The sequence below is a fragment of the Nannobrachium achirus genome (assembly GCF_963921795.1).
Source record: "Nannobrachium achirus genome assembly, chromosome: 22".
In the NCBI taxonomy this organism is placed as follows: domain Eukaryota; kingdom Metazoa; phylum Chordata; class Actinopteri; order Myctophiformes; family Myctophidae; genus Nannobrachium; species Nannobrachium achirus.
Window position 1 is genome coordinate 129,750 of NC_137829.1, and position 25,594 is coordinate 155,343.

The following is a 25,594-nucleotide window of genomic DNA, read 5'->3' on the forward strand; positions in this document are numbered from 1 at the left end:
CAGCAGCACCAACACAAACTGTGACTGGGCTTAAGGAGAGGATATTGATGTAAACTGAACTGAACTGAACTGGCCAACAACACAACAGCCTTCACACTAAAATAACAGCCTTCTCCACCAAGATGCGTTGGTTCCAGGGCACCATCCCCGCTGCCATTGCCTCAGCCAAGCAACAGACCTTCGTATTCGTCGTTGTTATAACAGGTATAATCTGTCTATCAATCTCTGTGTGGGTTAGCTAATAGCTAAAAGCTAGCTGATTATTAGCTGTGTCAAGCAGCTGTAGTGTATAGCCAGCTAGCCTGCTACGTAACGCTAGTTTAATGAAGAGCTGCTATATTAGCCGTTTAGCTATGATGATGGTGTTTGTGTGTATATTGTTTAACCAGCTCTGGGGAGACAGGTAACGACATTGACACACAGACATAGAGACATTACACCTCTTTTAGAATGAAGTATAAGATCATAACGCGCTTCAGAATTGGTGTAGTTTGTCTGTCAAGTAAACACAGTGTTAGCTTAGTCATAGTGAGTGTGTGTGTGTGTGTGTGTGTGTGTGTGTGTGTGTGTGTGTGTGTGTGTGTGTGTTTGTGTGTGTGTGTGTGTGTGTGTGTGTGTGTGTGTGTTTACACTGCTGTTAACGTAGCCAATGTCAACGTTGCACGGACACTGATTACCTATCAAATGTTGTGTTTCCTGATTGCCCTGTTTCGGTGAAATCCAGTGTGGAGAAAGGTGTTAGAGAATGATTGTTTGTATATGGTAGTGATTGATACATTGGAGGGTTTTCCCAATTTAAATTCGTTTTGTTTACAAACGGTTAATTAATCTGCTATTACCATTATTAAAAGTTGAATTCTGAAATAACTGCATTTAACTGGTTAAATGTGAACACTGACCCAAATGACGCCCCTGAATGCACTGTCACCCCATAAAAAAAAGAAAAAAAAAAAAAAAAAAAAAGGTGTCACCCTAAACTGTAGAGATGATCTCCATGTTGTGGAGGCAGTGGGGCATGCATGATGACTATAAATGAGTCATGACTAAACATTGTTCTCTCTGAAGGTGATGACGAGCAGTCTGCACAGCTCTTGTCCAGCTGGGAGGACGCCTCTGTCCACGAAGCTGCTCAGAACTGCGTGGCCATCAAAGTGGACGCCAAGAGGTAAATATGTAGCAGTGGTTCCTTCAAGGTGGACGCCAAGAGTTACATGTGTTGTTGTAGCAGTGGTTCCCAAACCTGGGGACGGGTGACAGGTCCCCATATGATTAGCTTAAAAAGGAGTACAGGCTTCCCACGGTCATGAAATTCCTGGAAATATTTTGAAATGTGAAAAGTATTTTTCCAGTACTGGAAAAGTTTTGGAATTGATCAAGGGTCCTGGAAGGTCCTGGAAGAAATACCTATGCATTGTCTTTGGTTATTGATTTTGTTAATGCCTCTGAAATGACACATTAAACATTGGCCAAATTGCATATTAGAGGCAGAAATTGTAAAAATAGCCGGTGTTGTGAGCATGTAGATTTTCACAATAGAAACGCAGTGACGTCATTACGTGCGCGTCCTGCGTCTCTGACGCATTCACGTTGCCTAGAGACGCATTCACGTCAGTGTTCTGGGGTCCCACGGACGCATCGCCTCCATTGGAGTCCACGTGAAAATAATTTACCACGTCGCGAAAAAATATATATTTTAAAAAGTCCACAGACGCCACCATTGTTCATGGGTGAAGGCATGCTACTTTACGCTATGTTAACACAAATGAAATCCGCGTAGAAAGTCTTAAAACAGACGATAGAACTAACGACACTGTGTTTTGAACGCCATTTTGTGTGCCCGTACATGGTCACAGAATTCAATGGGTGCCTGAGTTTTAGCGTAGCACCGGGCCGCTCTCTGACCATAGTGGCACAGCGTGTTACAAAAAGGGTTCCCCCACAGAACGTGTATGGCAAGACACGGCGCTACAGTGCAGCGACATGCGCATTTACAGCGAGCGGTCTCCGAAAATAACTTGGAATAAAAAAAGAAACTTCAAAAGTATCCAATTAAAATATAACTTACAAATGTAAACGTTTGCTGACGGCGTCACGTGTATTTTCCGACAGCATTAAATTCATGATATTGTATTTATTATGTTAGTGTATACTGAGTGAGTCTGCTCACTGCTCAGACAGCGACCCCGCCTCCTCTCCCCCTGTCCTCTTCATCCTCTTCATTCAATAACAACTGGATACACGCGCTATAGTTTATAGATGTGGTGGACATTGGACATCGTGTTGAAGCCACACAGGTCTTCATTGCGTCTTTCCAACAATAGCGACGATTAACGCCGTGGTGAACATGGTCAAATAACCTTTATTGGCTCAACTACAACACGGAGGAAGCAAGCTAGCCTAGCATGTATGCTATCTGAGACAGTATGTATGTAGCCTAGGCTGCCTAACTGTTTGATTGATTATAGCGTTTTCGTGGCGGCGCCGTCCCTGTGGTGGTCCGCCGGGGCCGCGGACCACCGCGGCCGCCTGTGCCTTGCCCTCCCGCATCCATAGAGGGGCGGCACGTCCCTCTATGATCAACCGTTCAAAACAAAAGTAGCCGATCTACAAGCAATCCCAATCTACTGTTTTTGACCCAGTCCACTGGTTCTCTGTACAGCAGAGCAAACACAAGCACGGCAGATAGCATTTCCTCCATTCCATAGAAGCAGTAACAGTACAAACAGGATACATCTCACTGAGAAGATCCATATATTATCGATGTATATAAAATAACAGGTGGCTGTTAATTATGAAGACTCGGTAAAAGCTTCTATCTGCGCCCCCAAGTGGTCAACATCCAATATTACCGGTGAACATAACCATAATAACCAATTCAATGGACTTTGTCAAAAATGACATGACGTGTTGAATTTTTGTGGGACCCATAAAATATCCCTGGGACGCATCCGAAAGACACTTCTTGGGTCCCGGGACTCATTACATTAAAAACCTATTAACATCACTGGAAACGTGTTATACAAAATTCCTCGTCAGGGTGGGGGGTCCCCAGTTAAAATATGATTATTTCGGGGGTCACAGCCTGAAAAGGTTGAGAACCACTGGCATACACTACCTGTCTTTGGCTCGTTTGTGTATTGTATGACATCACGCCACATCATCGGCTGAGGACTGTGTGATGTCATCATATCTCCATATATGGAGACATAAGTTGCTCATGCCCAAATATGGGCTGGTGAGGTCAGACTTAGTGTGATGCGTAGGTTATCTCCATATATGGAGATTCAACTTCAATGAGTATCCATGGCAAACTGTCAACTGCCCGTATGTCTTGATAATTGGTAAAACAAACTTTTGGCCTATTTGTGGAGATAAGCGACCAACGGTCGCTTATCTCCCGATTAGGGAGTCTTACTGGTTATATAGTCCTGGAATTTGGGTTAAATATTCTGGAAAAGTTTTGGAAATTAATTGGTAAAAATGTGTGGGAACCCTGGGAGTAGTTCATCCAAAAAATGATACACTCCATGAAGTCTTGGCTTGAATTCATGGGTTTTGTTTTTGTTGCGACCGAAACCTCCACCGGCTGTCAGTCAGTCAGTCAGTCAGTCAGTCTGTCTGTCTGTCTGTCTGTCTGTCTGTCTGTCTGTCTGTCTGTCTGTCTGTCTGTCTGTCTGTCTGTCACGTCACACTTTTCCCCTACTCATATCTCCGCCACCGTTGCCCCTATCCATTCCATGCCAAACTTTGCACACACACCGTGGCTGCCAAATCACAACCCCCCCACCCCTCATTTCTCACATGGCCCTCATCTAGCGCCACAATGAGGCCGATTCTTGCAAAATACATTTTTTGGATACTGCTCCTACAGATTTGGCCCTAAAATCACGCAAAGCGGTACACCGTATCTCTACAGTCATTTCATCAACATCAGGGTTTCCTGCAGCACTTTACAGGCCAGGCGCCCCGCCCGGCCAGAAAACTTCCCCGCCCCCCCAAGGGTATTAAAAAAAAAAACCTCCAACAATGTACTAGGCATGATCGCGATCGTGAAATTGCATGTTTAACCCCCATACCAACCCTATCTTTCAAACATGGCAGCCATGTTTGTTTACATTTGAAGAAAACATAAGGGCTGGTATCTCCTGAATGCCTGAACGGATTTCCAAGCGGATTTTTTTGTTTGAAAGCTGTGAAAAGCGTGTACATGCATAGTGCATCATCTGTGCACGAATTCGTACACCAGCGTGCACACTATTTTTTTAACCCTTTGGTGGCAAACCGGCAATATAAGAGGTCCCACTTTATATATGGCACCGAAGAAGTTAAAGAACAACTTCTTTTTTTATGTATGTTAATGTATTAATGTATGTTTTATAGTATAAACATTTATATCTCCAAAGTAACAAGTAACTAAAGTTAACTTTGTAAGAGTAGAAGTAAATATTTGGATCCCAGATTTAGTGGAGTAAATAAGTACTGAAAACAGGAAATCAAGTAAAGTACAAATACCTGAAAATCTCCTTTGTACAGTATAAGTACAGTACTTAAGTAAATCTACTTTACACCAATGTTTTTTTTTTTTTTTACTGTGTTGTAGACTTCTATTTATATGGCACGAGTGCTGGTTGATTAACCTGGGGGAAAAAAACAAGTTACACTGTCCTGTGAAAAACGTAGTTATTCAATGTTGAATAAATGTGGATGATAGCATGTAGTTGTGTTTTCCGTCATCATGGGCACATTCATGTGTTTTTTATAGGGCAAAAATAAGAATTAATGTTAAAAATTAAGTGAATTAATTACTTGAATTAATTAATTAATTTGCGCGTGCGCCATGAGTTCCCCCCCTGGTCAAGACTTTTTCCTGCAGGAAACCCTGAACATGCATCTGTCCCATCTAGCGCCACCATCAGGCCGACTTTTGCTGAACACATTTTTGGACACTGCTCCTACAGATTTTGCCCTAAAATCACACAAAGCGGTACACAGTATCTCTAAAATCATGTCATCAACATGCATCTGTCCCATCTCCCATATTCCCTCCTGATTGCCTACCATTGCCTTCTAAAGTTTGTGTATGCAACCTGGCGGTCGCTTATCTCCCGATTAGGGAGTCTTACTGGTTTAATTCCTTTCAATAATTTCATGACTTGCAGACTCAAAGAGTGACTTAAAACTTCATCTCATTTTTAATAGCTCAAATTAAATCACATAACATATGAAAGTACAATGCATTACTTGTGGAATTGATTCAGATAAAATAGACTTTGTAATCCAAAGCAGTACTTGTATTTAATTGCAGTGTCAACTTCTGCATCTGTCAGACTTGATGTAATAACAGACTTAAATTGTACAGATTTTGGGGGATGCATTTGTTCTCATGTCAATATCCAGCATCTGGGACAATTAATAGGCATAGACATGGGAAAGAAACTGGTATGACATGTTTGACAGTAACTTTGGATGTGTGCAATATGATATTGACTCTGCGATGTTCTCATGTTTCCCTACAGTGAAACATGTGTGCAGTTCTCCCAGATCTGTATCCTTTTCCATGAACTTGATACTGTACATTTATTTGTCCATGTGCACTGAATGTTGTTATCACAATCTGTACAAAGACATATAGACTGATTTTCTGTTGGACATCTATGACATAGAATGGCCCCAAAGTGCTCATGTTGATCCTCCTAATTTAGCTGCTTGGAATGTAGGTAGACCCTAACCCTAACCCTAACCCTAACCCTCACACGTGTCCTAAAGTAACACCTGGGACACACCTGGCAAACTGGGAAGTGAGAACCCATTGTCAAATCAAAAAGAAAAAAGATTGTCCCTCTCCCTTCAGGCCTCCTCTTACTGGTGGTGCTCTTTGTTTTCATTTCTAATAACAACAACTCTACACGTTGTAATGGGAGTTGCTGACAGATTCGGCTGCAGAGCTCTTAATCTGTGTTGATATATTGGTGCCATGGCATTGGTCCGACATCTCATTGTTCCTACATCAAAATTAGTCAGAATCTGGTGATGTTAACCTGGTGAAGAATACTATGCCTAAACCTAACCTCAGTAAAACTATGCCTAAACCTAACCCAAATCCTAACCTCAGTAAAACTATGCCTAAACCTAACCCTAAAACCTAACTCTAACCAAAGTAGGACTAATGAGATGTACTGTAGGACTAATGAGATGTAGGACTTATGGGCAGTCCCCGATATTAGCCCTATTCACGGCCCGCCCACTCAGCATCCCCCTGGTGCTGAAGTCACGTTTTGAAGGGTAAAACCCTGCTAAAAGCCAATAGAGTTAACACAGAAATCGCAAATTTAATGCAATTTCCGAATAGTAAAGTATAAAATACGGCTAGCATGATCAAGAACACAAGATAGTAAAAGGCACAAAGCATTATAATTTACTTTACCGTTCAAAATAATGATTTGGTGGATTTAAGTCCAGCTATTTCTGTATTAATTTCCCCTTCAAAACTGACGTCAGCACCAGGAAGTTGCTAAGAAATGTGCTGAGTGGGCGGGCCGTGAATAGGGCTAATTACCCACGTGGAAAGCCAACATCTTATCCACGAGCCTAAATGGAGAATTCCCCCTTGGCCGGGGGAGAGTATGCTTTTGGTCATCAGGCAGAGGCCCTCTGAGCCACCAATGCTACACATATTCTGCAGCGAACATGACTTTATCAAACTGTAATTTCAAGGCAAGTTGTTGGTGGATTTGTGCCTTAACTTCCCCGCTGTGTGAAGACCCGGTGGTCTGCATACCGTCCAGCTTCTTCATTGGAGAGAACGGCATTCCCCTGGAGGTCATTGCCGGCAGCGTGTCTGCAGAGGAACTCAAGAACAGACTGAACAAAGTCAAACAGGTACGGCGAGGGCCAAAGGGGGGAAATAGAGCAGTGAGCTTGCGTATTTGCTGTTTTGACTAGCCAGGGATGAAATCTAAAATGACACGGATGCTCTCTTGGTTTTAACGGGTCAAGACATCTTCAAGTCTTTTCGCTGTGCATCCGCTCCTGTTAATTTATTCAATTCAATTCAGAGGAGCTTTATTTTTTAAACAAATAGCAGCAAACTTTTGCTGTCACTTTGGAACAAATAGCATTTCTTTTCACTCAATACGATTAAGAGTATACAAAAAAAAGCCTCATATTTAAAATGCGTTCAAAGGTAGCAGCCCTGTTTATATGTGCAGTAGGTCTACAGGTCACGCAATGGGGCCTTTTCCACCGGCAAAGAACCGCTTCTGGTTCTTCCTCCCGCCTATGGGATGAACCAGAGGTGTGCTTTTCCACCGAGAACCGGAGTTGGTTCTGAACCGTAAAAGTTGGTTCGGAACTGGAACCACAAAATCTTTGGTTTCTCTGGTTCAATCATGGTTCAATCTGGTGGAAACACAAGCCGGTTCACAAGAACGAATCAAGGTTCCCAAGAAAGTTGAACCGGCACTGGTTCTGGAACCAGTTCTTTGCCGGTGGAAAAGGCACCAATGGGTTGTAGTCCTGGTTGTATTCCATTCGTTAGCCTTCTTTTATCACAACAGTTCACAGGTCACGTTTTCAAACTCACTTTGGGTGTGTGTGTAATCTGAGGGAAGTATGTGTCTCTGATGTCTTGGTTTAGTGGGCACCTTGTACTTTTCTTTTCACACTACGCCTGTCCGTGTCTCCTTGTCTTGACAGTTGCACTCTCTGCAGATACAGGGAGGGGGAGCAGAGTTAGTAGAGCCAGAAGTTCCCATGGAGGCCAGTCCGTCGGTCAGCGAACCCACACAACCGTCCCCGGCTCCAATAGAGCCCATTAGTGCTCCTGTGGAGCCCCCCACCACAGCCGCCACCGAGCAGCCTGCTCCAGATCCAGCTACACCAAAAGGTTAGTCACGGTTAGGGCTGTATCACGATCACAACAATTTTTAGTTGACGATTAACACTTGGGATGCCATTATTGTTGTAATTATTTGAGTGCCGCCATTCACTTGCACTTTATTTTGAAGAGCCCCGGAAGCCTCGATCGTGTCCATGTTGTGGAAATTCACGGTCTTGTAATGGCGACCAGTATGTTTATTTTCACACGGAAATGAAAAATCCTAACCGCTGCCGACCGCCGCGGCCCAGTGTCGCCGTGAAATAAAGCGGTTCACGGCGATCGAAGCGTTTTTGGAAGTAGATTCCGAGATAAAGCCATTTCTTTGAAGCAATGAATAGAGGCCTATGGAGAATACATGCTTCCTGATGTTGGTGGCCGAGTTGCATCATGGGATATGAAGGTTTTTCGCTCACCAGCGGCCACCCCATCGCCTGTTTACCTGGTAACCATGGTAACCAGGTAGCATGTCCCTGGACGTGTTAACAGGGCCTTGGCATACACAAAATTTGGTACCGGGTCTAAATGGGAACTGGTTCTCTTCCATAACTTAGTCGTTGGGGAACATAGCAATGTATAAATAATGTTTCTCTCATCCAGCCCCGGCGGAGGCAAACCCCATCAAAGTGTCGGGAAGCACAGTGGAGAAAATAACTTTTTTTAAGCTTTGTTTTATACAAAAGGCTTGTATAAAACTTGCTTGTCCTTAAATATGTTTTGAATCATTAGTATGCAGGGATTCAAAAGATTTGTGTTCCCTGCAGAACCCCAGACCAGGCCAGCAGATGAAGGTAGCAGTTCAGGAGCGGCGACCCCAGGTGAGGACAGGAGCGCTTCATCAGATGACACATCCAACAGCTCTCAGCCTGAGGAGAACATGGAGGCCAAGGTGGAGAGGTAGGAGCACAACAATTGGCTTTTATCAAAATCGATTATTCTATAGCACTTTTCGATTAGTAATCGATTACTAGCTTCACTATCATTTCGGTTATTAATGCAGTTTTGTCATGTCACAAGCACGCTTTTCATCACAAAGACGAGGCGTAGTGAGTGATGAAGTTGCTAATGGGTGACTGAAGTGTCTTTCTCTGCCACTTCTGTGGGGTGCTTCACACTCAAACGTGTGTTCATGATGACGTAGAGTTGTGGTAGGCCATAGTCTGTTCGCAGAGCTTGCATTTTACATCATTGTCACTTGTTTTTTCGAAGTACCAGTAGTACCTCCACGGAGGGAGAGCGAGTGCATAGTCTGGCAGCGGCTCGGCGGTGCCTGCCGCGGCTGTTGTCTGCAGTTACCGGCGCCTGCCGGTCCTACTGCCGGTGACGCAGCACGGATGCCGGTCCACTGCCTGTGTGTGCGCCGTTGTCTGCCGCAGCTGTTGTCGGCGACGCCGCGTCTGAAGCGAGAGTGCGGGTGCCGGAGAATGCACTCGCTCCTTCTGCCTCCACTAGGAACTCTTCTTTTGTGTCACTTTCTTCATCTTTCTTTTTACAAACACGTTGTGTGTCAAACACTGTGTTCAGGTTAACGAAGACACTGGAGGAGAGAAGAGAGCAGAAGAAGAAAGAAGAGGAGGAGGTGAGGAAGTTTCTCGTTGCACTTCAAATTTCAAGTGTCTGTCGAGTGGCTTTCACTGGTTTGAGTCTCTCCTCTTGAAATCCAAAACTCCACACTTCAAGTAGAAATAACATAGAGAGCTTACATTCAAAAGTTGACCAACGATGGATTCAGTAACCGATTACATGACCCATGAGTACTTTCCACTGCCTACTATATAAAGGCAAACCAGTCAAATGATGAAAGGCATTGCATCAAACACGTTTAATCACTTAAACCCTATGTACTTCCATTGACTATAGGCCCCCTCTTTATTTCCCTCTATACCTTAATGACCAAGTCACAACGCAACGTGTTTTGCCTGCTGTCACTCTGATTACATGATGCCCGTAACCTTTTGGTAGCGCTGCTCATTGGCCTCTGTGTCTGATGCGGTGTTCATTTTGTTGACTAAAATTGTAACAACAAAATGTTCATCGACTGCCTTTTTTCACTGACGAAAACAAAGCTGTGCTGACTAAAACTAAGTGTAAATGTGTTTTAGGCAATTTCATCAACAAATACAAGCTAGACTGGAATGTCAGGGAGGGACTAGTGGAGAAGAGGTCCTGTAGAACTAAAAGACAAGTCAATTTATGTTTGGTTGTGCTTGAGTGTTGCCCTCTGAAAAAAGAAGATCTACAAGCTCTTGGCGCGATGCGTTTTTAGCTTGTAGGACGCCTATTTTCAGCATGAAGCCAAGTGTAATGCCAAATCAGGCATTACGATGCCACCAAGTCCCTCCAGAATGCTTTTTTTTTGTCAGTAAAACAACTAAACTAAAACATTTCAGATGAGATGACTAAAATATCACTAAAACTGATCACTGAAACTGAATGAAATTGTATTCAAAAGACTGACCAAAAACGACATCACCAACACCGTAACCTTTATGGTAGTGCTGCTCATCGGCCTCATATCTGCCTGTGTACTACTTAAAATCATTTGGAGGACTGCAAATGATTGCTGCTATTTGCCCCCCCCCCCCCCCCCAAAAAAAAAAAAAGAAAAAAAAAGGTTATACCTTTTTATATAACATGTTATATAACATGTACATAAAGCTAAAATGTGACATAGCTCTGTTTACAGAATGCTGTGGGGTTAGGGTTAGGGTTAGGGTTAGGGTTAGGGTTAGCTCCTAACCCTAACCCTAACCCTAACCCTAGCTCTGTTTACAGAATGCTGTGTTGCCCCTTCCAACTGTATGTTTCCATTTTCCAACAGTTTTTATTATATTTGACACTTTTCTCATGCCAATAAAGCTCCTTTGAACTGAAAATGTGCGACAATGTGATTCAGGAGCAGATCAAGAGGGAGATGGAGCGCAGGAAGGTGGGGAAGGACCTGCTGGACTTAAAGAAGAAGCAGGAGGAGGACAAGACCAGGAGGATCCTGGAGGAGAGGAACCGGGAGAAGGCCGAGGAGAAGGCAGCCAGAGAGAGGGTCAAGCAGCAGATCGCTCTGGTAATAATAATAACCACAAGCAGTAGGCATGCTACAATTCAACTCACGATACGATTCGAATTACGATTCAAGGTTCACGATTCAAAACCACAAAATTATTTTCCACAGAAATGTACTACATGTACTACATTTTCATAACATTTATTGAACTACATTGCAAACGTAGCACACTTTTCATGTAAAAGTACTTAATGTCTGTGCAACAACACATTTCATATCAGACACCATAATTCATTAGCCCCCCAATTAAAAAAAAGGGGAAAAAAAGAAGTTTGAAAAAAATGAATCACGATTTTCTTTTTAATAGATTGATTTGAATCGTGAGCTTTGTATTGCGATTGGAATCAATTTTTTCATGAATCGTGGCATGCCTACAGGGCAGGGGTTGACACTAAGGTGCCTGTTGGGCAAGTGCCTCTGAGAGGGTCTCTGAGTGCCCAAAGGCTATGCACACTTGTCCTCAAAGTAAATCGTCCATTATAAAATGATAGATAAAATATGAATTACAGTTCAATGTAACCCTTTTTTACTTTCTGGGGATTTTTGATAAAAAAAAAAAGGTAAATTTTTATGCCAAATACCTACGTAGACATGACTGGGTTCTCACTTGTTATTTTATATATTTAAGTGTAGCAACAGTGAAAACATTACATTATAGGTCAACAGAGCTCTTATTTCTTGGGCTCAGTATTGTAATGTGATGATCGGGGTCATACTCGGGTCTAGTTTTCACTCATTGTTGACATTGAGGCCCAGAGATCTCAAAGTAGAAATTCACGCCGAAGTAGCGCCCTCTTGTGGACAAGAATGGCAGAGTGCGATATATAAGGTTCCCAAACCTTGTAGCCTGTGACACGAAAGAGAAATTAGACATTTGCCAAGGACCCAAACTAGTGAAAATGGCAGATCTACAAGCTTACAACACATCTCTTTGTACAGCGTTGAGAGCAGTATTTTAACTTAATTATTTTATTCATGGAATTTCTTGAATGTGTTTGCTTGTTTGTTTGAAAATGTATAAAATTCAATTTCCAACGATAAATTATATACTGTATTTCAAAAGTTTTCCATCTTTTGAAATATATATTATTTTTCGCAGGAAAAGAAAATGGATTTTTTTTTACCCGCAAATGGGTCACGACCCAGTGTTTGGGAAACGGTGGACCAGACCATATTCACAAAGTGGCCATCTTGCCATCAAGTTAATGAAATCCAGTTGCCATGCCAGTTTTTAAATGCAAAATGCAAACATGGCCGCCCGGCGAACATGGTCTATAGTCCCCGCTCCTTTAGGATGGTCTCTTTTTTTTGGTCACAGTATATTTGCACCTGAAATGTCTTCTACATTTACCCATCCTATAACTACTATGAGCACTGAGCAGCCATTCTACGTTGCTTGGTGAGCAATTAGTCGTTTAGAGTCTTGTTCAGACATTGCTGGCCTGGCCTGTAATGTCCCATGGCTGCCCCCGACACTTTAGCTAATGAAAATACCTATAATAAGAGTTTATTAGCCGTTTGCAATAGAAAAAAGTACAGTTTCATGACAGCACAAATCACTGGTACGAGGTCAACTAAAAAGAGATCCTAGTAAGCTATACGTTTTATTTACACAGGAACCACTTTATGTATCTCATATAACACAGAAAGACAGACGGATAGAACAGAGTACTTTGCATAACATCAATTACAAGGCTTTCACTTCTTCTTCCCCTTCCTGTTCCCCTGCAGGACCGCGCTGACAGAGCCGTTCGCTATGCCAAGAACCAGGAAGAGCTGGAGGCTAGCAGGCAGGCGGCGCTACAGGCCAAGCAGGCCGAAGCGGAGGCCAGGAAGGAGGCCATGGTCAGGGAGAGGAGGTACGAGAGACGTGCTGCCAGGGTTCCCACGGTCATGAAATTCCTGAAAATATTTTGAAATTAGAAAAATATTTTTCCAGTACTGGAAAAGTTTTGGAATTTATCAAGGGTCCTGGAAAAAATAGCTATGCATTGTCTTTGGTTATTGATTTTGTTAATACCTCTGAAATTACAAATTAAACATGGGCCAAATTGTCAAATATTAGAGGCAGAAATTTTGAAAATAGTAGATCTACATGCTCACAACGCCTCGCAACTTGTGAGCATGTAGATCTGCTATTTTCACAATAGAACCGTGTTATACAAAATTCCTCAACTCTTAGTGCTCGTCAGGGTGCCGGGTCCCCAGTTAACACATCTGGTGCCAACCCCGAGTTTCCCGAGTTTGAAAAGGTACCACCCCTGTGCCAACCCCGAGTTTCCCGAGTTTGGGCCGTTTTTGAAGATCGATTTTCTTTTTTTTTTTTTTTTTTTTTTTTTCAATTTCTTTTTTTTCAAAAAAATGTTTTTGGACCTCCAGAAATGTATTAGGCATGATCGCGAAATTGCATGTTTAACCCCCATACCAACCCATTCTTTCATGCATTGCGCATAGGAGTAAGCGACCTGTTATTGAGCTGAATTATTGTTATATAGTCCTGGAAATTGGGTTAAATATTCTGGAAAAGTTTTGAAAATTGATTGGTAAAAATATGTGGGAACCCTGCCAGTCATACAGTATGCAAATCATTGTCGTCGGGCAGAAACCTCCTATCTCCATATTATACGTTCTTGTGTTTTTCGTAAATCAACGCCCCCACTTGATCATACTACAGCGTCACACAAAAGTATCAAATGTACTAGCTTTAAACGCGACGTGTTAGCGACGCGCTTTGAGCTTATGGGTCTGCTACTTTTGAATCCTGAAAGGTAACATTTATGACATGAGGTTACCACCCTCCAGAGATGAAATATTGTCTGATTAAAATAACACGCACATCTATATTTTGTTGCGTTGTGATGATTGTTTGGTAACGCTGACTGGCCCGTCCTGTCAAAAAGAATGCTGTCTCAACAATGCCGTTCCAGCACAACAAATGAACATTCTAGAGGCACTGATTACATTCAGAGTTCATTAAAAAAAATATGTCATAATGAATTGTTTGTGCCCACAGTGCCATAGCCAGGATACAGTTCCATAATTAATTGTTTGTGCCTGTGTTGAATTATGTTGAATTATCGTACCGGAGGCTCAGAATTATCGTATTTGACATGAAACTATCGTACACAGCCAAAAAAGAGAAATCACTCGCGTAAAAACGTAATTTCACCAAAAAATGCATCTTTAGTGTAAGAAACGACCTTGTTTGAGACTCCAGCGTGACAAAAACGCATCAGATATGCTGCGTGGAGGCAGGCAACTTCCTGGAGCTTACACAAATAAAAGCCTGAAACTGGTCTGGAAAGATGCAACCGGTGTTTTTAATGCCTCCAAGTACAGATCTAGGGTCAGATTGACTGATTTCCTGGCTTATTTTGAGAAGCCAAACCAGATCCCAGATCAGCAGCCAGGGAAAATAGTGAATTCACGCTATTTTTGGTGATAATGCAGAAATTATCGTACATTTGGGCATTTTTGGAATTATTGATCGTACATCGTACAGAGGGTCAAATTATTGTACAAATACGATAATTATCGTACATCTGGCAACACTGGTTTGTGCCCACAGTGCCATAGCCAGGATACAGTTCCATAATGAATTGTTTGTGCCCACAGTGCCATAGCCAGGATACAGTTCCATAATGAATTGTTTGTGCCCACAGTGCCATAGCCAGGATACAGTTCCATAATGAATTGTTTGTGCCCACAGTGCCATAGCCAGGATACAGTTCCATAATGAATTGTTTGTGCCCACAGTGCCATAGCCAGGATACAGTTCCATAATGAATTGTTTGTGCCCACAGTGCCATAGCCAGGATACAGTTCCATAATGAATTGTTTGTGCCCACAGTGCCATAGCCAGGATACAGTTCCATAATGAATTGTTTGTGCCCACAGTGCCATAGCCAGGATACAGTTCCGGCTCCCAGACGGCTCCTCCTTCACCAACCAGTTTCCCTCAGAGAGCAGACTACAGGAAGCGAGGCAGTTCGCGGTTCAGGTTAGACCAGTGGTTTTCAATCTTTTTCATGTTCCATTATTTATTGGGCATTTGAGCCACAGACCCAAGACTTAAAATATTTTGTTATCGTTGGATAGGAATTTGTCCACAATTCCACGCTGTATCGATGTTAGTAGCGTAGGACTAAAGGTCTTTGCACACTGCTGCGTTTTTCGAGTGAATTTCGGAGCGCGTAAATAAAAAATAAACCTCACGTTATGTCAATCACGTTTGCACACTGCCGTCCGTTTGCTCCCTTGCTCTCTCTCTCTTTCCTCTCTCCCTGGCCTCCGGCAGTGCTGTGCAACCAGCTTTACAGGCAAATGTTGATCATCATAATAACAATTATTCTACAGTCTCTAATTGTGTAGACTTCTTGTAAATTAAGCAATGTAGGTGTTTAACAATAACCTAACCTTGAGTGTAAAATGAATTTAGTTTCATTTCACACTCTCAAGAGTTAAAGATCTATAAGGGTCCATTTGGTTACCAACTGTTGGAAGCCCTGATGATCTCGGGATAAAGTGGATGTGACACCGCCTCATCCCTGCTTCCGCTTCATCTTTGCAGTCCCACAAATTTGTCATAATAAAGGCAACAGGACTATAGTGCTTGTTTTGTTGTCTTTTTTTCCCTCTGAATGTGACTTGTCCTCTTCCAGGAAGTGGGGAACCGCTACGGTAACTTCTCGCTGGCCACCATGTTCCCCCGGAGGGAGTTCACAGGCGAGGACCTGAACAAGACCCTGCTGGAGCTGGAGCTGGCCCCCAGTGCCTCTGTAGTGCTGCTGCCTGTGAGTAGAGTAGAGCTGGCCCCCAGTGCCTCTGTAGTGCTGCTGCCTGTGAGTAGAGCAGGCCCCCAGTGCCTCTGTAGTGCTGCTGCCTGTGAGTAGAGCAGGCCCCCAGTGCCTCTGTAGTGCTGCTGCCTGTGAGTAGAGCAGGCCCCCAGTGCCTCTGTAGTGCTGCTGCCTGTGAGTAGAGCAGGCCCCCAGTGCCTCTGTAGTGCTGCTGCCTGTGAGTAGAGTAGGCCCCCAGTGCCTCTGTAGTGCTGCTGCCTGTGAGTAGAGCAGGCCCCCAGTGCCTCTGTGGTGCTGCTGCCTGTGAGTAGAGTAGAGCAGGCCCCCAGTGCCTCTGTAGTGCTGCTGCCTGTGAGTAGAGTAGAGCTGGCCCCCAGTGCCTCTGTAGTGCTGCTGCCTGTGAGTAGAGTAGAGCTGGCCCCCAGTGCCTCTGTAGTGCTGCTGCCTGTGAGTAGAGCAGGCCCCCAGTGCCTCTGTGGTGCTGCTGCCTGTGAGTAGAGTAGAGCAGGCCCCCAGTGCCTCTGTAGTGCTGCTGCCTGTGAGTAGAGTAGAGCTGGCCCCCAGTGCCTCTGTAGTGCTGCTGCCTGTGAGTAGAGTAGAGCTGGCCCCCAGTGCCTCTGTAGTGCTGCTGCCTGTGAGTAGAGCAGGCCCCCAGTGCCTCTGTGGTGCTGCTGCCTGTGAGTAGAGTAGAGCTGGCCCCCAGTGCCTCTGTAGTGCTGCTGCCTGTGAGTAGAGTAGAGCAGGCCCCCAGTGCCTCTGTAGTGCTGCTGCCTGTGAGTAGAGTAGAGCTGGCCCCCAGTGCCTCTGTAGTGCTGCTGCCTGTGAGTAGAGCAGGCCCCCAGTGCCTCTGTAGTGCTGCTGCCTGTGAGTAGAGTAGAGCAGGCCCCCAGTGCCTCTGTAGTGCTGCTGCCTGTGAGTAGAGTAGGCCCCCAGTGCCTCTGTGGTGCTGCTGCCTGTGAGTAGAGTAGAGCAGGCCCCCAGTGCCTCTGTAGTGCTGCTGCCTGTGAGTAGAGTAGAGCTGGCCCCCAGTGCCTCTGTAGTGCTGCTGCCTGTGAGTAGAGTAGAGCTGGCCCCCAGTGCCTCTGTAGTGCTGCTGCCTGTGAGTAGAGCAGGCCCCCAGTGCCTCTGTGGTGCTGCTGCCTGTGAGTAGAGTAGAGCAGGCCCCCAGTGCCTCTGTAGTGCTGCTGCCTGTGAGTAGAGTAGAGCTGGCCCCCAGTGCCTCTGTAGTGCTGCTGCCTGTGAGTAGAGTAGAGCTGGCCCCCAGCGCCTCTGTAGTGCTGCTGCCTGTGAGTAGAGCAGGCCCCCAGTGCCTCTGTGGTGCTGCTGCCTGTGAGTAGAGTAGAGCTGGCCCCCAGTGCCTCTGTAGTGCTGCTGCCTGTGAGTAGAGTAGAGCAGGCCCCCAGTGCCTCTGTAGTGCTGCTGCCTGTGAGTAGAGTAGAGCTGGCCCCCAGTGCCTCTGTAGTGCTGCTGCCTGTGAGTAGAGCAGGCCCCCAGTGCCTCTGTAGTGCTGCTGCCTGTGAGTAGAGTAGAGCAGGCCCCCAGTGCCTCTGTAGTGCTGCTGCCTGTGAGTAGAGTAGGCCCCCAGTGCCTCTGTAGTGCTGCTGCCTGTGAGTAGAGCAGGCCCCCAGTGCCTCTGTAGTGCTGCTGCCTGTGAGTAGAGTAGAGCAGGCCCCCAGTGCCTCTGTGGTGCTGCTGCCTGTGAGTAGAGTAGAGCTGGCCCCCAGTGCCTCTGTAGTGCTGCTGCCTGTGAGTAGAGTAGAGCTGGCCCCCAGTGCCTCTGTAGTGCTGCTGCCTGTGAGTAGAGCAGGCCCCCAGTGCCTCTGTAGTGCTGCTGCCTGTGAGTAGAGTAGAGCAGGCCCCCAGTGCCTCTGTAGTGCTGCTGCCTGTGAGTAGAGCAGGCCCCCAGTGCCTCTGTAGTGCTGCTGCCTGTGAGTAGAGCAGGCCCCCAGTGCCTCTGTAGTGCTGCTGCCTGTGAGTAGAGCAGGCCCCCAGTGCCTCTGTAGTGCTGCTGCCTGTGAGTAGAGTAGAGCAGGCCCCCAGTGCCTCTGTAGTGCTGCTGCCTGTGAGTAGAGTAGAGCAGGCCCCCAGTGCCTCTGTAGTGCTGCTGCCTGTGAGTAGAGTAGAGCAGGCCCCCAGTGCCTCTGTAGTGCTGCTGCCTGTGAGTAGAGTAGAGCAGGCCCCCAGTGCCTCTGTAGTGCTGCTGCCTGTGAGTAGAGTAGAGCTGGCCCCCAGTGCCTCTGTAGTGCTGCTGCCTGTAGTGCTGCTGCCTGTGAGTAGAGTAGGCCCCCAGTGCCTCTGTAGTGCTGCTGCCTGTGAGTAGAGCAGGCCCCCAGTGCCTCTGTAGTGCTGCTGCCTGTGAGTAGAGCAGGCCCCCAGTGCCTCTGTGGTGCTGCTGCCTGTGAGTAGAGTAGAGCAGGCCCCCAGTGCCTCTGTAGTGCTGCTGCCTGTGAGTAGAGTAGAGCAGGCCCCCAGTGCCTCTGTAGTGCTGCTGCCTGTGAGTAGAGTAGAGCAGGCCCCCAGTGCCTCTGTAGTGCTGCTGCCTGTGAGTAGAGTAGAGCAGGCCCCCAGTGCCTCTGTGGTGGTGCTGCTGCCTGTGAGTAGAGTAGAGCAGGCCCCCAGTGCCTCTGTAGTGCTGCTGCCTGTGAGTAGAGTAGAGCAGGCCCCCAGTGCCTCTGTAGTGCTGCTGCCTGTGAGTAGAGTAGAGCAGGCCCCCAGTGCCTCTGTAGTGCTGCTGCCTGTGAGTAGAGCAGGCCCCCAGTGCCTCTGTGGTGCTGCTGCCTGTGAGTAGAGCAGGCCCCCAGTGCCTCTGTGGTGCTGCTGCCTGTGAGTAGAGTAGAGCAGGCCCCCAGTGCCTCTGTAGTGCTGCTGCCTGTGAGTAGAGTAGAGCAGGCCCCCAGTGCCTCTGTAGTGCTGCTGGCTGCTGCCTGTGAGTAGAGCAGGCCCCCAGTGCCTCTGTAGTGCTGCTGCCTGTGAGTAGAGTAGAGCAGGCCCCCAGTGCCTCTGTGGTGCTGCTGCCTGTGAGTAGAGTAGAGCAGGCCCCCAGTGCCTCTGTAGTGCTGCTGGCTGCTGCCTGTGAGTAGAGCAGGCCCCCAGTGCCTCTGTAGTGCTGCTGCCTGTGAGTAGAGTAGAGCAGGCCCCCAGTGCCTCTGTAGTGCTGCTGCCTGTGAGTAGAGTAGAGCAGGCCCCCAGTGCCTCTGTAGTGCTGCTGCCTGTGAGTAGAGTAGAGCAGGCCCCCAGTGCCTCTGTAGTGCTGCTGCCTGTGAGTAGAGCTGGCCCCCAGTGCCTCTGTAGTGCTGCTGCCTGCTGCCTGTGAGTAGAGCAGGCCCCCAGTGCCTCTGTAGTGCTGCTGCCTGTGAGTAGAGCTGGCCCCCAGTGCCTCTGTAGTGCTGCTGCCTGTGAGTAGAGTAGGCCCCCAGTGCCTCTGTAGTGCTGCTGCCTGTGAGTAGAGTAGGCCCCCAGTGCCTCTGTAGTGCTGCTGCCTGTGAGTAGAGTAGAGCTGGCCCCCAGTGCCTCTGTAGTGCTGCTGCCTGTGAGTAGAGCAGGCCCCCAGTGCCTCTGTAGTGCTGCTGCCTGTGAGTAGAGTAGAGCTGGCCCCCAGTGCCTCTGTAGTGCTGCTGCCTGTGAGTAGAGTAGAGCTGGCCCCCAGTGCCTCTGTAGTGCTGCTGCCTGTGAGTAGAGTAGAGCTGGCCCCCAGTGCCTCTGTAGTGCTGCTGCCTGTGAGTAGAGTAGAGCAGGCCCCCAGTGCCTCTGTAGTGCTGCTGCCTGTGAGTAGAGTAGAGCAGGCCCCCAGTGCCTCTGTAGTGCTGCTGCCTGTGAGTAGAGCAGGCCCCCAGTGCCTCTGTAGTGCTGCTGCCTGTGAGTAGAGCAGGCCCCCAGTGCCTCTGTAGTGCTGCTGCCTGTGAGTAGAGTAGAGCAGGCCCCCAGTGCCTCTGTAGTGCTGCTGCCTGTGAGTAGAGCAGGCCCCCAGTGCCTCTGTAGTGCTGCTGCCTGTGAGTAGAGTAGGCCCCCAGTGCCTCTGTAGTGCTGCTGCCTGTGAGTAGAGTAGAGCTGGCCCCCAGTGCCTCTGTAGTGCTGCTGCCTGTGAGTAGAGTAGAGCAGGCCCCCAGTGCCTCTGTAGTGCTGCTGCCTGTGAGTAGAGTAGAGCAGGCCCCCAGTGCCTCTGTAGTGCTGCTGCCTGTGAGTAGAGCAGGCCCCCAGTGCCTCTGTAGTGCTGCTGCCTGTGAGTAGAGCTGGCCCCCAGTGCCTCTGTAGTGCTGCTGCCTGTGAGTAGAGTAGAGCAGGCCCCCAGTGCCTCTGTAGTGCTGCTGCCTGTGAGTAGAGCAGGCCCCCAGTGCCTCTGTAGTGCTGCTGCCTGTGAGTAGAGCAGGCCCCCAGTGCCTCTGTAGTGCTGCTGCCTGTGAGTAGAGCAGGCCCCCAGTGCCTCTGTAGTGCTGCTGCCTGTGAGTAGAGCAGGCCCCCAGTGCCTCTGTAGTGCTGCTGCCTGTGAGTAGAGCAGGCCCCCAGTGCCTCTGTAGTGCTGCTGCCTGTGAGTAGAGCAGGCCCCCAGTGCCTCTGTAGTGCTGCTGCCTGTGAGTAGAGTAGACCAGTGGTTCCCAAACCTTTTAGCCCGTGACCCAAAAAGGAAATTAGACATTTGCCTGGGACCCAAACTAGTGAAAATGGCCAATCTACAAGCTCACAACGCACCGCTTTGTGCCAGGTTGTGAGCTTGTAGAGCGTCAATTTTCACTCATTCTTAAACAATGGGTTTGGCTAGTTTTTTTGTTGGTGATCGTATTTTCTTTCACTCAGAACAGAGAACAGAAAAATGACAATCGCGGCCATCAGTGCTTTTGTAACGGTCGGTAGAGAAGGGCTTAAACAATGGCCTGTATGGAAAACCGGATTTCCTGATTGAGTCATCTCCCAATGCATTGTGGGAATTTGAGTTTTTCTCTTCGGTCACGGCTGCCGCCGACCGCAAGCTACGGTTTAATATCAATTTCGTCAATCTTGCTGGCGGCACTCGACGACATCAGAGAGAGTGTCGTCGTCGGCATCCGGCGAGTTAAATACCTCAAGTCTACTTTAATTTCACCCTGCAGCAGACGGGCCGACCTAGCAACGCAGTGATCCAGTCCAGTGGAGGAGGTGGGTTCTGGGCCCTGCTGGGCCACATCCTCTACCCCCTGCTGGCCGTGTGGAGGTTCCTCAGTGGCTTCCTGTTCGCCAGCCCTCCCCCAGCAGGCCCCCAGAGGCCCAACGCTCACCCCAGGCCCAGCTCGTCAGCAGCCAGCTCTGAAGAACCAAAGAGGTAAGTAAGGTGGACCTCTCTGCCTTAATTAGCATGGTTGTAAAAGATGCTCACATGCACAATTACGTTAGTTCTGGGAGCATGTGTTTAGTAAAATATATTTTCCACAAGCTGCTCAAGGTCCTGGGTTCGATTCCCGCCGGGGGACGCTGTGGGTGCTGGGGGCGTGTTTCTCCCTCCGCGTCATCAGCTCCCACCCCCGTCAGCTCCCACCCCCGTGTCTCCTAGGGTTGATACCCTCACAAAAACATGCAGTAATACTGGTCTCAATAATGCCTCCCCCTGGCCAGCCGGGGCGCTTGATGGAGGGGAAAGGAACTGGTTGGAATTACGTGTTCCTTCCACGCGCTACGTCCATCCCGGGGAAAATCCCCCCTGTCAGGTGAAAAGAAACAACTTGGACTGGACTACTCATGGACTACTCATGCATTGAAGGAAGCATGAGTTCAGTCCGTTGTCTCCCCAGGCACGGCAGAGGGAGAGCAGAGCCCAGGATTACATAGGCAATTGGCACTGGGTGAAAATGGGTTGCAAAATCGTGGGATAAAAAAAAAAGAAGAAAAAAGCTGCTCATGGACGACATTCTCTCCGGTCCGGACGAGGGGCCAGACAGAAATGAGTGCAGGACTGAACATCTTCCTTTGGGAAGCACAAATGTAGGGCACACAATTGGCAGGTGGTGTGATTAATTGCCCCCAATGCACCTGTCAATTCTGTGCCCCATACGTTTGTGCTCCCAAAAGTTTTCATATGTTCAGTCCAGCAGTCATTTTGTGCCCCATCTCTGTTAAAGAATGTCGTCTGTGTGCAGCTTGAGGAAAAGTGGAGATATTTTACTAAACACACGTTTTCTGCCAGAACTTTCAAATGGATATGAAACTAGAGGACAATATCTGACTCCAAGTCTTAGGAATTCATTATTGGCCGAGTGCACACGCAGTACTGAGAAGATTTATGCCATGAAGATCAGTTTGCTAAACAGGCAGGGATAGGACCAATCCATGGCTGTGTTCTTGGAATACATGAAACGTATGCGATACATCACAGCCATTCTAGGACCAATCCTCCAAATGCCTTCTAAATCAGTGGTTGTGCCAAGGACCCCTACACTGATATGTATTTGGCCGGGTGACCCCCAGAAGAGAAGATTTGTATTTAAAAATGTTCAAAAGTAGCATTATGTTCAAGCTCGCAAACGGGCACGAAAAATGGTCTCATCATTTACTTGCATTGTACAGAAACGGCTCTGCCACGGACACACGTGTCTGCCGTACATTCACGAATAGTGATCTCAAAGTATTCGACTCGAATATTCGACAGGACTGGCCAAACTGTCAAATATTGAGTAAGCAAGAGGCGAACATTGTGAAAATAGCCGATCTACATGCTCACCGTTGTGAGCATGTAGATCTGCTATTTTCACAATATTTAGTATCTGTGGAACCGAGTCACATTAAATGTAATACCTACAATTCCAAGTGCTTGTCAGGGTGGGGGTCCCCAGTTCAAATGTGTTTATCTTGGGGGTCGTGGCCTAAAAAGGTTTGAGAACCCCTGGTTGAGAACCCCTGGTATAGAGCATTAACACATTCATCCACCAGGGGCATTGACAACTCATTCTTAGCCAAGCTTTATAAACTATATATTTTTTAAAGAGAAAACAATAAAAACATTCAAATAAGCGAATATTCGACTTCGGTGAACAACGTAGAATAATTACTTTGATGAATGCCCTAGTCTTTGTGTACGTGGACATACAGTGTTGGTGACGGGTTAGGGTTAGGGTTAGGGTTAGGGTAACCCTAACCCTAACCCTAACCCTGTTGGACATACAGTGTTGGTGACCCCTGCTTTTCCACCGTTTTGCTTTGCTCAGAGAAACCCTCCGCAAGCGCACTCTGGAGAACCGGCCGGACGACTTCAAGAAAGACGGCAAGATCTACCGGTTACGCACGCAGGAGGACAGCGAGGACGACAACAACACTTGGAACGGCAACTCCACCCAGCAGATGTAGATGTAGATGCAATGAAGGGCTATGTCTTGTCTTTCTACCCCTGCTCCCCCTATAGTCTGGCTTTAACCAGACCCTGCTCCCCCTAGTCTGGCTTTAACCAGACCCTGCTCCCCCTATAGTCTGGCTTTAACCAGACTGATGGTGTGGATTCACCCACACGTTTACCGGGACCATCATTTGGGGCATCAGGGGATTGGCATTTGCCACCCCCCGAGTGTTCACATTTAACCTCAAATTCAGTTGTTTTATGCATAAAATGCGTCCCCAATTGTTTTTTGCAGATCAATCTGGATTTCATCGCAATCCATGCCCGTCCATCTACATGTGACACCTGTTATAATTTACATATTAAGTGTTTTATTGTATGCAGCCGTTAATTTATTAACCACTCAAAATGGCATCCCAATTTTGGGAATGTCATTATAGGCAAACATTTTCTCTTTTCACTCGCGAACAAATAGCGAAAATAGTGGATCTATAAGGCTCTCAACGCGTCGCGAAGCGATGCGTTGGGAGCCTGTAGATCTACTATTTTCGCTGTTTTAGAAATGGGGCTTAAGTGGTAACCCATTTTTGCCGAAATTACGCCTCTGACCGGACGGTATACCGTGGAGGAGAACATGTGAATGAATCCACGATGTCATCATTTTGGGCAATGCCAGGCTACTGCTCCCCTACCACCCCACTCCCCTTTACCCAGCGTTGAGTTTTGAGTGTGCGGCAGTATAACAAAAGAGTTGTGCTGTTTTTATAGGGCTATTGTTCTCTCTCTCTCTCTCTCTCTCTCTCTCTCTCGCTCTCTCGTCCAAGGCCTCTGCTCCTGCTCCTCCCATGCATGGGTAAAATAATAGTACAAAATAAACGAAATAATACCATGAGCTTTGAACTGAAATGCTGTCTCTTTAAGACGGCCGCCCACTGGGGTTGCTGCTTGGCTGAAGCCTTCCTATAAAGGATGAAGTCGGGGAGTTTCGGCAGACTGCGGCGGCCAATTCATCCAGATTATTATATTTAACATTGGAAAAGATGATTTTTGTGTTTTATTTAATATAGCAGTAACCCCAGATGTATATTTAAAAAAAAAGGAAAGAAAGAAAAAAAAAAGTTCTTTAATGCAAATGTGAGGGCTCTTCTGGCAGAAGGAGGGTTCAGTCTGTTTAACTGTCTGTTTTTCTAGCTAAGGAGTTGGCCCATCCTCCTGGCGACCGGCCACGTTGGCAGTGGAATGTTTCTACTACTGTAGTTGAAAATGGGCGACCACTGTACTGCTCTCATTGATTAATGATGGGAATTAAAGCAACCTGTTTTTTTTCAATAAACCTTTGACACAAGTCAAACTTGTGACAGCTTGAATTGTTTTCTGTTCAGTTGGGTGATTTGACTTGATTGACTTTGATTTTGTGTTGTGTGACCGTGTTGTGACCGTGTTGTGTGACCGTGTGACCGTGTTGTGTGACCGTGTTGTGTGACCGTGTTGTGTGACCGTGTTGTGTGACCGTGCCCCGAGGCCGCTTTCTTCAGATTCCTTCTAAAAAACACTTTTCTGACAGAAACCTATGTTGCTATATATCTATATATATATATATATATATATATATATATATATATAGATATATATCGTATATCGTTGCTGTCAGGCAGAAACACTCCATATTGTGTTAAATTAATGTCCTACTTGATCATACTACAGGCCAGGGTCACACAAAAGAGTGCTTATGAACTTCAGGCAGGTACTTCTTGCAGTGTCCCGGACACCTGGGTCTATTTTTTATTTTTTTTATTTTGTTATAGGCCAACCGTTCCATACTTCAAGCCTAAGCCTATTCTATTGGGTCGTGATTAGAGAGGAATACAGTACTATGACTGATGTGTGCACTGTGCTAGGTTAACAACTGCACCAGGTGACCTTAGCATGCAATCAGGGTCACAAGGGTGGGGAAAGGGGAAAGTGGGACTGAGTTACTAGGGCCCAAGGTGGAGGGCCTGGAATTATTTTATACTTTAGCTATTGAAACATAGCAGATATAGGCTACAAGCTCACAGCGTGGCACCGACCGAGTGCCGTGCTGTGAGCTTGTAGATCTATTTTTCTTTCTTTTTTTTTACGTGAATGTGTGCAACTCTTTGAATAGGCCTAGCCTATTTTTTAAGCAAACATTTGTAACTCGCTTCTGGGGGTCCCTGGAACTAAATATTTTGAGATGGGCGGTCCGTGGCCAAATACACATCAATTTGGGGGTCCTTCACACGAAAAAGTGTTTATTTATTTTGTATTATTCTATATTTCTTTTTGGGTGTTCATGTACAGTAGCCTATGTGATGGTTGGTTGATTACCTGAAGATTGTCTAGGAAAACATAAAATTATGTAGGCTAACAGGTGACACCTGTGTGCTCCATCCGGGTCCTAGATCCTCTCCATCACAATCACATCATACAAGACCATGAACAAGACACACGTGGATTCTCCTCTATATATTCCAGCCGGTAAAGAAACAATCCTCACACGAGTTTTTTGCATTTCTAACATTGATCCGATTGTCTCGGATTTATTC

General features: G+C 46.7%; 1 protein-coding gene across 2 annotated transcripts; it reads left to right on the forward strand.

Annotated features, from left to right (window-relative positions):
• On the forward strand, nt 1-24,372 carry ubxn4 (UBX domain protein 4). 2 transcript variants are annotated; one of them, XM_080753021.1, is made up of 13 exons: nt 1-204; nt 1,066-1,165; nt 5,517-5,545; nt 6,761-6,879; nt 7,696-7,885; nt 8,641-8,773; nt 9,401-9,455; nt 10,773-10,937; nt 12,669-12,796; nt 14,835-14,937; nt 15,599-15,730; nt 20,818-21,026; nt 22,903-24,372. In XM_080753021.1, exons 1-13 carry the CDS (start codon nt 123-125, stop codon nt 23,039-23,041), a joined length of 1,584 nt encoding a protein of 527 aa, XP_080609147.1. In that variant the 5' UTR covers nt 1-122; the 3' UTR covers nt 23,042-24,372. The 2 variants fall into 2 exon arrangements, with proteins under 2 accessions (XP_080609147.1, XP_080609148.1); XM_080753022.1 differs by having other exon boundaries at nt 7,711-7,885.
• The last annotated feature ends 1,222 nt before the right edge of the window (nt 24,373-25,594 follow it).

Excerpts from the sequence above, each read along its gene's own strand:
- ubxn4 (XM_080753021.1), top strand. The coding sequence starts at position 123 with ATGCGTTGGTTCCAGGGCACCATCCCCGCTGCCATTGCCTCAGCCAAG. Across the intron at positions 1,166-5,516 it reads ATCAAAGTGGACGCCAAGAG|TGAAACATGTGTGCAGTTCT; the intron begins GTAAATATGTAG and ends GTTTCCCTACAG. Across the intron at positions 10,938-12,668 it reads TCAAGCAGCAGATCGCTCTG|GACCGCGCTGACAGAGCCGT; the intron begins GTAATAATAATA and ends GTTCCCCTGCAG.